At 33.1% G+C, this 12311-nt stretch overlaps 1 protein-coding gene across 1 annotated transcript; it reads left to right on the top strand.

Annotated features, from left to right (window-relative positions):
- The first annotated feature begins 1161 nt into the window (after positions 1–1161).
- Positions 1162–5685, top strand: LOC105490887 (defensin beta 114). The gene is made up of 2 exons (XM_011756856.2): positions 1162–1275; positions 5467–5685. Exons 1-2 carry the CDS (start codon positions 1221–1223, stop codon positions 5619–5621), a joined length of 210 nt encoding a protein of 69 aa, XP_011755158.2. The 5' UTR covers positions 1162–1220; the 3' UTR covers positions 5622–5685.
- Positions 5686–12311: the final 6626 nt, after the last annotated feature.

Raw genomic sequence — 12311 nt, forward strand, 5'->3', positions numbered from 1 at the left:
TTGACTTTGAAACCAAGAGCATTTATCTTTGATTAACCTATGTGTTGTGATAATTGGCACATAGAAAAAGGCAAAATATTTGGTAATGCTTATTGTATTACAGTCTAAAAATAAAACATGTGTTTTAATTCTAATTATATACAGAGTACACATATTATCTTACACAACATAAAAGGAAATGTGCAACAAATGAATGGGATGTGAAAAATGGAGAGAATTGCTGGAGTAACTGGCAAGAGGGCAAATATTTTCGTTTTAAATGAGTAAGGCTTAATATTGCAACTATGGTTGATAGGAAAAATGTAAGTGTTTTGTTGAAGATAACCTATAACATTTAAAAAAAATTAACATAACTTCAAAATATTTGATAAAGATAGCCTAGAAAAGAGTGCAAGCAATCTAAATTTGTAGTTTTCTTAGCAGAAACCAAGAGATGTACTCTGGTTGGTAAGCCAAGATAAGATATAAACTACATCCTTGTTCTTATGTTAGTAATCACTAGAAGGCCTAGTGGGCAGGAAGTTATTGCTATTCATTACAAAGTCTCTTCTCATTATTCATTATGTGCATGTAATAAAATATTTAAATGTTAAAAAAAGTGGAGAATTACTGAGCTTTACTAAGAAAACAAGAGTTTCGTGAATATGTAAGTTATGTCTGAAAAAAATGTAACAGAAATTAGTGACAAACGTGAGGCTTAATATTTGGGTCTTGTAAATGAAGAATTTGGGCAAAATTAATGGGATAACATGATATAATTAAAAATTTTTGATATGCAGGCATATTGATAAATTGACACACCAGATTAGTGACTACAGTAAATTTTGAAAAGTAATCAGCAGATTAATGGACAATGTTCTGTTGTTTTATTTCTGAAGTAGTAAAAAAATATTTACCTTAAGTTTATTCCATGGATGCCCCTTTGTGTTGATCATTAATTAATTAGCAATGATATGAAGATGCCGTGTTTACAGCTATCATTCACAGAGGGATGCCTCCCAAAAGCTCCATTATTTTCAAGTGTTTTCAATTTGGGTAATTCTGCCCACAGCCATAGTCATTGGAGCAGAGACAGGCACACAAAATTAAAATAATTTCTGGATAATGAGAGTTTCTCTTCCACTAGAAAACTATAAATAGTAAATGTCTTTTGGGTTTTTGGAAAGTTCTCTAGTCTCTGCATTCTGTTACCAAATCTTTCAACAGCTTCTTTCTACAGAATGAGGATCTTTTACTATCTCTATTTTCTGTGTTATGTGACCTTCATTCTACCAGGTAAGATAGATGTCTCTGTTATATTTGTGTAAAACTTCTCATTAGAAATAGAAATAATAAATTATTAATTGTAGAATGCAGATTTTTAATGCAATCTTATCAATTAAAGAAGTGTCTTGATTATATCAAATCTTGGTTTTCTCATTGATAATGTCATTACACTGGTGTACTTTACCTACCTCATTTTCCAAATTGATACGCAGATAAAATGAGATAATGAAGATAAGATCTTTCAACTTTTTGGGGCTGCGTTTTCTTCTAGGTATTTAAATTCTTAAGAAAACTATAATATATTAAATTTATTTATAAGTCCCAGAAGTGAAGGCTTAAAATCAATTAGACCCTAGAGAAACTGAATGAACTGAGAACAGCAGTGTATATTTCTTGGAATATCAATAACAGAATCTATAAGATGATCAAATGGATACTAGAATATATTTTGAACTGAATGGTAATAAAAATGAGATAAATTAAAGTTCATAGTAGGGTTTACAAGGAAATTAATATAATTATATCCATATATATAAAAAGAATTAAAACTAAAATGTAAAATTTTAACTGATGAAGTTAAAAAAAGAAAATCAAATTAAAATGACAGTTATAAGCTTGTAATGAGACATAATTAAATATAATAAGTGGAAGACAGAAACTAGAGAAAATAAAAAAGGCTACATTTTGGTTTTTGAAAAGACTAACAAAATTCATAAAGCTTTGATAAAACTGTAACGAAAAAGTGAAGGCAGAACTAAACTTTATCAGATATATTAGTATATATGCTACAGATATCAAAATGATCATGTGAGGATATTATGCACCAGAAATTTTTGCATGTGTTAATGAGTAAGGTTCACCTTTAAATTTCGTTCTTGTAACGTCCTGATCAGTTTTAATACCAGGTATTTTTGATCTCATAAAATAAGTTAGAAACATCATTTTATTTTCTATTATCTGGAAAAGTTTGTGTATAATTGGTGTTATTTCTTCTTTAAATGTTTAAAATTCAACAGTGAACCTATCTGGCCTGGGTATTTTCTCTGTAGAAGCTTAATTATTATAGATTCTATTCCCTTATTGAATTTAGAAACATTTAGATTTTCTGTTTCTTTTTGTTGCTGTTCAGATTCATTATGATGTAATTTTTTCAAAAATTACCTAATACATATAAATTTTTGAATACATCAATGTAGAATAGAGAACCCAGAAACAGACAAAGATGGCACTACAGAACAATGTAATAAATAAGCTCTTCAATAAATAGGACTGGTTTCATTGCATAGTCATACGAAGAAAAAATGAAATTTGACTATTGCCTCTTACCACATGCAAAATCTCATTCCAAATAACCTGAGATGCAAGCATGGAAAAAGGCAAACAATAAACCATACAAGTTAACGTAAAAGAATTTATTAACAATTTTGACATACAAGTAGTAGTATTTCTTAATCAGTAGAAAAAATAATATTGACTACATTAAAATTCGGAAACTTTTGTAAATCAAAAAACATCAAGTAAAAAAAAGCAAGCTCTATATAGAGAAAAATATGTGCAATACATTTAGCATACAAAAGGAACACAACTAGAATATATAAATAACATACGTAAAACAATATAAAAAAGACAGCCCAATAGAAAACCAAAGATGGATCACTTTCTAAACAACAGATATTTATTAGGTCAGTAAACATAAGAAAATATGTTGCCCTTTTTTGGTAATCAGAAAAATGGGCATTTTATTATGAAATATAAAATGGGTTAAAATATATGAGGTGTCATTACATTCACATCATAATTACTAAATTAAAAATATCAATCATTTCTTGGGTTTTAGATGTCTGAAAGTATTATGCAATGCTGCTGGAAGTTTAAGTTAGCACCAATGATTTGAAAATAGGGTTGGCGTTATCTATTAATGTTGAAGCTATGCAGACACATTGCCATTGCATTTCACCCTTAGGGATATGCCCAACAAAAATGCCTGAACATATGCCCCAAGAGTCAAGTACAAAAGTATTCAAAAACTGGAAACAACCTGAATATTCATCAGCAGATAAGGCTAAATTTTAGTATATGCATGTAACAGTCCACTATATGATAATGAAAATGGAAGAATTACAGTTATGCAAAATAAGAACAAATCTCCAAAAACAAAATTGTGAGTGAATGAGATGTAAAAATATATGTGCTGTGCTGTTGCGTTCACATAAAGCTTTAACATGAGCAGACTTAAACAAAATATAAATCAAGACAATTTTTTTTTTTTTGAAATGAAAGAGTGAAAGGAATAGTAATTGTAAGGGTGCACAAGTGTGCCAGAAACATTCTATTTCTTGACTTGGGTAATGTTTACATAGGTCCCTAGTGTTTAATAACACTCCTAGCTGAGCATTTATGTTTAGGTACTCTTCTGCAAGTTTGTTTTATTTTATTTTTAAAGTTTATACATAAAGAAATAAAATATAATAAAGCACATGCTTTTTCTATTATACATTTTTGTAATCTAAGCTGTTTCTGTTTCAAAAATCCGTAGCTATATTCATAAAATGCCATTGATAGCTGAAAGAGATCTAGTTTGTGAGAATTTAGCATATAACAACATTAAGCATATAGTGAAAATCATTTAAAGAGATGGAGAAAATATTTTAATAAATAGTGTGGAACAATTATTTAATCGTTTAAAAGAAAGGAAGTTGGCCGGGCGCGGTGGCTCAAGCCTGTAATCCCAGCACTTTGGGAGGCCGAGACGGGCGGATCACGAGGTCAGGAGATCGAGACCATCCTGGCTAACACGGTGAAACCCCGTCTCTACTAAAAAATACAAAAATCTAGCCGGGCGAGGTGGCGGGCGCCTGTAGTCCCAGCTGCTCGGGAGGCTGAGGCAGGAGAATGGCGTAAACCCGGGAGGCGGAGCTTGCAGTGAGCTGAGATCCGGCCACTGCAGTCCAGCCTGGGCAACAGAGCAAGACTCCGCCTCAAAAAAAAAAAAAAAAAAAAAAGAAAGGAAGTTAGCTACATATCTGACAAGTACAGTTGATATGAAGAGAAAAATACTATAATAAATAATATACTATGATGAAAAATTCTATGCAAGAATTTCTTATTTTGAAAGTAAAATAACACATTAAAATAGATGATTTTTGTACATTACTGCATATAAAAATGCAAAATTGTTTACATTTTTAAATTGAATATTTATGTGTCTTGTAATGAAAGTGTTATTGTTTAAAATCCCTAACTAACAATACAGAAAATAACAACTAAGGAAGACCAACTGGTGACAAATATGACAGATAAAAGTTACTATCCACAATATATTTTTTAAATTTTTGTGAATGTATTTTTAAAAATTCCAATTATATGATCAACAAAGTATGTAAAAAATTTTATAAAAAGAAGGAAAAGTATTCAACATAAATAAGGACATAAAAATCAAAATTGCAATGGGGCAAAAATTGCATATATTTTTGTGGCAGTACTAAAACCCTAAAATTAAACTTTTTTACAACTATCATAAGGATATGTCATGTAAGTATTAAAATATGTAACCCACATTGTTTATCATAATCCTAAAATATTAAAAACTTTAGATATTGGCCAGGCGCGGTGGCTCACGCCGGTAATCGCAGCACTTTGGGAGGCCAAGGCAAGTGGATCACGAGGTCAGGAGATCGAGACCATCCTGGCTAACACAGTGAAACCCAGTTTCTACCAAAAATACAAAAAATTATCCGGGCGTGCTGGCGGGGGCCTGTAGTCCCAGCTACTCGGTGAGGCAGGAGAATGGCGTGAACCTGGGAGGTGGAGCTTGCAGTGAGCCGAGATGGCGCTACTGCACTCCAGCCTGGGAGACAGCGAGACTCCGTCTCAAAACAAACAAACAACAACAACAAAAATTTAGATATTATATGATTGTCCAAAAACAGCTGAAAGATTATATACATTGTCATGTAGCTCTAAAAGTATCTTGAATCTTTTTGAGAAGAATAATATATGTCACGAAGTTTTAAATCATATATTAATTTTAAAACAAGTTTTAATTTTGCATATACATGGGGGTATAAGATAGTTTTTGTGTATTTTTTTTTTGGTATCTTCTAAACTTGGTACAATGTACATATCATACTCTATGAAATCAGAAGCAATATATGCTTAAATAAAAGATTAGTAATTTCTGTTACTCTTCTTTTACCGTAGCAACATGTACCTTGGTGGATGCTGATCGTTGCACCAAACGTTACGGTCGTTGTAAAAGAGACTGTCTTGAGAGTGAAAAGCAAATAGACATATGTTCCTCAGCAAGAAAAATTTGCTGCATTGAGAGGTTGTATGAAGAAGATGGTACGTTTTGAAAAGGAAGACATACCTCTGAACAAAGAAGTTACATGGGCATCAGGGCAGAGAGGTATGGGAATATAATTAGGACTTCTGAAATAAATAATTAAATATATAAGCCAATAGTGCTATCTTCCTTTGTGGGTGTTAATTTCATATACAATGGAATGAGATAGAAATTCTCTTATTTTTCTGAATTAACAGTTTTAACATAAGCATATCTGGAACTATGTTTGCTCTAATTTAGGTTCAGTTTTAATCTGTCTTGGGCCACAAAAACATATACCATTGAATGCTTCCCAATTTAGCCAAGATCTCATTAGAAACTTGATTCATGAAAATCAATGGACTTATCAGTTGTCTAAATATCACCATCAGGTTATTGGAGTCAAGACACAAAAAGCCTAAGCAAGAGCTAAAAGTATAAGTTCAGGAAAATACGGATAAACTCACTAGCCCTTCCTCTATCACCTCACAAGAATCTCATTCAGAAAGGGATAATAGATCCGGTTTTGATTCATTAAGAATTGAGTTTAAATACAATCTAAACATTGATCCATTAAGCACTGATTCATTAAGAAGTGGGTTTAAATACAATGTGAACTTTGGATAAAGAATTTAGACTCACAAAACATTGCCTGAGCTTATTAGCATTTTCTTACTTAGCTCTGGATGGAATAGGAAAATGCATTAAGGTCTGTAATTTAAACCTTAATAAAAGTATTAGACAGTACCAGTAGTTTATCTAATATTAAAACACCATGAAAAATATGAAGATTAGAATTAGTTTTCTATCTAAAAACAAAGGTTAAATTCACCATGTGTCAAATTTTACCAGGTAATCAAACATTTGTTTTTAAAAACTAACTAGTGGTTCAGGATTATTGTTTTGCTTTTGTTGTTTTTGTTACTATTTTTAATCAGAAATTTTGTGAACCTAGTGGGAATGTCTACCATATTAACTAAAATTAATGATCAAAACAGGAATCCTATACTAGGGATAGTGAAACACCATTGGTAGGGTCTATATCCTGTTGCTCACTGCACAGAAAGCCAATCACTGAGACAATAAATACAGCCAAGGAAGAAGGCTTTAATCAGGGACTGCAGCGGAGGACTTGGGAGCTTAGTCTCAAATCCATCTCCCTGATGGACTAAAACTAGGGGTTTATATAGCACGGAAGAAATGTAACAATGTGTAAAAAAAAAGTAGCCAAGGAGAGGTACCGAAGAAGTCATGATGAATGAGGGGTCAGGCATCTCATTGTCAGGATATGGTGATCTGGTGAGTCTCAGTTCTTTGATGCTTTTTTTGAGAAGGTCCTTTCCTGAGGAAGGAACTCAGATAAAACAAATGTAAGCTTCAAGTTTTAAGATCAGAAAGGTCAATTTTTATGTTTATCCAAAAGAACAGTCTATGAGACTACTGGGTTGGTTTCACTAAGACAAAGATCAAATACCCATTGGGGATGTGAGTGATTTGTACAGTGGCCCCCTTTTATGTGTGATTTCAGTTTCCACAGTTTTAATTACCTGCAGTCAACCACAGTCTGAAAATATTAATTGGAAAATTCTAGAAATAAACCACTCTTAAGTTTTAAATATTTTGCTGTTCTGAGTAGCGTGATAAAATCTTGCACCTTCTTGCTTCATCCTTCCTGAGACATGAATTATCCTTTTGTCCAGTGTATCCATGCTGTCTGTGCTACCCACCTGTTAGTCACTTTGTACCCATCTCAGTTATCAGAACAGCTATCACAGTATAGCAGTGCTTGTTTTGAAATAACATTTATTTTATTCAATAAGGCTGCAAAACTCAAGATGGCAATTCAGATATGTCAAAGAGAAGCTGTAAAGTGCTTTAAGTGAAAATGTAAAAATTCCTGACTTAATAAAGGAAAAAAACATATGCTGAGCTTGCTAAAACCCATGGTAAGAACAAATCTATCCGTGTAATTGTGAGAAAGAAAAATAAATTTATGCTAATTTGACTGTCATACCTCAAACTGCAAAAGTTATGGCCATAGTGCATAATAAGTACTTAGTTAAAACGGAAAAGGCATTACATTTGTGGGTAGAAGACATGAACAGAAAATGTGTTTCAATGGATGGCAGTGTCTTGTGCCACAAAGCACTGACCTTAAAGAAGACTTCAGCAAAGGATCCCCTCAAACTAATTGTGCCAAGCCATTTACTGCAAGTAAGGGACGGTTACACCGATTCCAGAATATACAGTCCAATAGTAGTGGAAGGCTATGTCCCAATGACTGTGTCATTCAGGTGACTTCATCTCATCATGTAGGCATCGTGTCTTCTCTCATCATCACAAAAAGAAAGGTGAGTAGAGTACAATAAGATATTTTGAGAGTAAGAGCCAGAGACTCCATTCACCAACTTTTATTACAGTATATTGTTATAATTTTTCTATTTTATTTTTAGTTTATCATAAGTATAAATATATAGCAAAAAACACTATATATAGGGTTTGGTACTATTTGAGGTTTAAGGCATTCACTAGAGGTCTTGGAATCTATCTTTTGCTGAAAAGGTGACACTGCTGTTTTTCAAAAAACAGGTTTAAGTTAGTAGAATGCACAAGTTAGAGACAAGAAGATAGCTAATGTCTGTGTCAGTGTCTCTCGGGAGCCAGATATACGGATCAGATTCCAAGATTTGAGAAGAGAAGACACAAATGTGTAAAGCACTCCAGGGATGAGAATTGAGTTTAATAAATTGAATATAATGATAAGTAAAGAAATAATTAAAAATTTACAATAAAACTTTGAGGAATGGAATTCTAAGAAGATTGTGGCAACAACATAGTTGTCTCATCTCAAACCTAGGTCAGACTTATAGTAGGTGTTAATCAATAAATGTTGGAAAATAGTAAAACATCCTAGACATTCCTACTTACTTCCTATTAAGCAGGCATGATTTCATTCAAGTTGTTATGGTTTTTAATTTAATTTGAAAGCTGATCTGGAAAATTCTGAAAATCCTGGAAGAAGCCATTTCTAATTTTAATTCTAGAGTACCTATTGTTGACTCATGTAATCTTAGACAAATTATTAAACTAGCTTTCAGTTTGCCCATTCATAAATAACAATGAATACAATATGGAAATACAAATAAAGCTGTAGTCTACGTTATTCAGTCCTACAAATGGGAATTTCAATCTTAATTCATATATTTCTAAACTATTTAAAGTGGTTCTTATGTGTAATATGTAATAATACTCATTAAAATATCTTTTCTCCTCTTAATTTCTATTATTCTGACACTCCTAGAAGACTTTCCTCTTCATAATGGCAAGAGTGGGTATGTGAGAAGTAATCACTTTCTTGATACATTTTGAAAGCAGAGCCAAAAGAATTGCTGGCGACAAACAATGAGGATGTGACTTACATCCTTGCAGACTATGAATGACGCTAAAATTTTTGTTTGAGTAGTTATAAAACAGAGTTGCCAAGAAATGGGATTGAAAACTGTGAGAGGTACAAGTTTGGCAAGGATATGCCTCTCTATCAAGAGCTCGATTTGGCCACATGAGGTCAAATATTTAATTGGAAAGGTCTAACAGTAAGTTGGATATTTGTATAAAATTCGAGAGAAAGGTCAGGCTAGAGCTTTTTAAAAATGGAATCATCAACTTTTAAATGACATTTGAAATCATCAGATAGAATGAGATAACGAGATTTTCTCGGGAATGAGTGTTGGTAAAGTTTCTAGGATTAAGCCTTGGGGTATTTCAAAATTTGAAGACAACTGAGTTGAAGAATTAGTATAAGAGACTAATGAGAAATGGCCAATATATTAGGAGACAACCAGGTAAGTGTGATATAAACCGACTTAAGAGCATGTGTCAACTATTGCCATAAGCCAAGGAATATAAAGACAAATAAATGGTCAATGAATTTAGCATGTGAAAATCTTTGAAGATCATGATTAAAGCAATTTCAAAAGTGGAGAAGAAGCAAAAAACCTGGTTCAAGAGAGAATTAGAAGATGGAAATTGGTGAGAAAATGTAGAACATTATTTTAAAGAGTTTGTCAGTAAATGGAACAAAGCAAATGGTTCAGTAATTAAAGGTCAGATGAGGTCAAGATATTGTTATTTCAATATTTATCCTTGAAAATTTTAAAACACTTTTAAGCAATGAAAAAAATTATTGGCAAAGAAAATTGATGATGAAAGAGAAAAGGAGAGTTGCTAGAGTGACATCATTGAGTAGATAAGAAGGATGCATCTAAAGCAAAAGTGGAGATGTCGTCATTAGCTAGGATCACAACAGCATAGAGAATTCACTCAGAGTAGTATTGGAAAGAACTGAGGTAATTCCTGCCTGTGAAATACAGGCATAGCAACTGTCGTGAAAATTGATAAAGTTCCCTACTTATTGCCCCAATTTTTTTAGTGAAGTATAAAGGTCATCACTTAAGATTTTAAAAAATGGGAAAAGGTTGTGTTGATGTCAGAATTGAGGAGAGGGCATGAAATAATTCACTAACAGAGTGAAAGAGTGATGGAAACAGGAAATGTGATAGGATTGCCAGACAGCACTAAGAATCAGGCTCCTGCTCCCATGAAATTAGTGACGGGGAATTTATGTGAGAACAGTATGTTTTTGTGGTTTGCTCCAACCAAGTTCATTTGTGGTTGCAGTCATGATTTAGGCTGAGATGAGATTTGTTCATTGTCAGATCTAGAAGTCAAGTCACTGATCGATGAATCTTTAGGCTCAGAGCATAAATAAAGTTATATGATATTAGGGGATAGGTAACTGGAGAGGTCTCTCAAATGGTACTTATGCTGTAAATATTCACCTACAGTAATTTTATTAGCTATTCAATCTTTTATTGATTCATTTTTTACTCATTCACTCATTCAAACATTATTAAGTATCTACTCTGTTTCACTATACAAAATGTTGGCGATTGAGTAGCAAGCAAGATCACTGATATCATCAGGAAGATACTCAAGTGAGTGTGAATGAGGAGGGAATGAAAATACATTAAATTAAGAATCATGCAATGAATTACACTTGATCTCAGCCAAAAGGCCAGGAAGTGATAGAATCATGCAATTAATTATTGAATTTTAATTGTACTAAATAACATTTAGGTGAATTTGCTGGCATGATGAGAAAATATGATGTGAAGAAACAGTATTAGCCCATAAGAGCTGCCATAACAAAATACCACAGATTAGATGGCTTAAAAAACAGAAGTTTATTTGTCTCAGTTCTGGCATCTGAAAGTTTGAGATCAAGATGTTGGCAGGCTTAACTTCTCCTGAAACCTTTCTCCTTGACTTGCAAGGCTTTTCTTCTTGCTTTGCCCTCACATGGACATCTGAGATGTGCGTCCCCAGTGTCTCTTTCTCCTCTTATATGGACACGATCCTATTGGATTAGAGCCCCACACTTATAAGCTCACTTAACTTTGATTACCTTTTTAAACATCCTGTCTCCAAGTGCAATCACATTGAGAAGCAGGACTTCAACATAAGAATGACGTTGTCTACTGTTCAGTCAGTGCATACTAAGAACTGATACACTATTAAATGGAAAAAAAAAAAAAGTGCCCTTGGAGTCAGAAAATAATTTTCTGATAAAGTGAAGTTTAAGCTGTGCTCTGAAGGATGAGTAGAAGAAGGTGCATTTCTCACTCCTGGTGCAAATTTAGGGGGCAGTCTCTAAAACCAACTTCACATCTGATCCCAAATTGCAAGTCCAGGGCTCTCTAAGACCACCCTCAGTTTTAATAATTCACTAGAAGGGCGAAATGAATTAAATGAAAGTTATTATACGCATGATTATGGTTTATTATAGTAAAAAATATACTTAAAATCGGTAAATAGAAGAGACACATAAGGCAGAGCTCCGGGAAGTTTCAAGAGTAGAGCTTCCAGTTGTCCTTTCCCAGGGCAGTCAGGGACAATGCTACTTTTCCCAGCAATGTGTGGCAATACATATAAGATATCACCCTAGTCAGCCCACTTCAGTGTTCAGGAATTTGAATTGGTACTTCATAACCTGAAGTCCCCACCCTAGATCACATTGTTTGAGTATCCGGTGTGACCCTAGATGCTCAGGCACACAGAGACACTTTATCAGGCATGACATCTTAAGAGTTTAGAAATTATCTCTCAAAAGTAGACAGTAAAGACCAGATCTCTCTTTAAGCAAGGTTAAATTATTTACAACACACCTAGCAAAACATGACTGAGTTACAAAGCCGTTACTTTACATTTTACAAATGAGTATAAACTTTGGAATTATTGATACCTGGGTTCAGATTTGGCTTTTGCTGTGTATTGGATTGGCTATATAAATCGATCAGTTTATTTAAACTCATTCAACATCAATTTCCTCATTTGTGAAGTAAATATAGTAATTAAGTCTACCTTGTAGCATTATGAAGATTAATGACATTTAAATACACAAAGTGCCTAACATAAAGTATAATACCTATCAGATTCTTCTTAAATAGTATTATAATTACTTTTACATTGTACTAAAACACCTTAAAAAGCAAGTAACTTCTAGAAATCTCATCGAGAAACTCTTTCTTGACAACCATTGCAGCAAACAGGGGAGATAATATTTACCATGTTGGATTTCACATACTTAAACTGTGTACCCTCATTTGTAAACTTTCACTGTACACACTACTCTACTATGAGATTGAATCAATAGCCAAGGAAA

The sequence above is a fragment of the Macaca nemestrina genome, chromosome 5 (assembly GCF_043159975.1).
Source record: "Macaca nemestrina isolate mMacNem1 chromosome 5, mMacNem.hap1, whole genome shotgun sequence".
Taxonomy (NCBI): domain Eukaryota; kingdom Metazoa; phylum Chordata; class Mammalia; order Primates; family Cercopithecidae; genus Macaca; species Macaca nemestrina.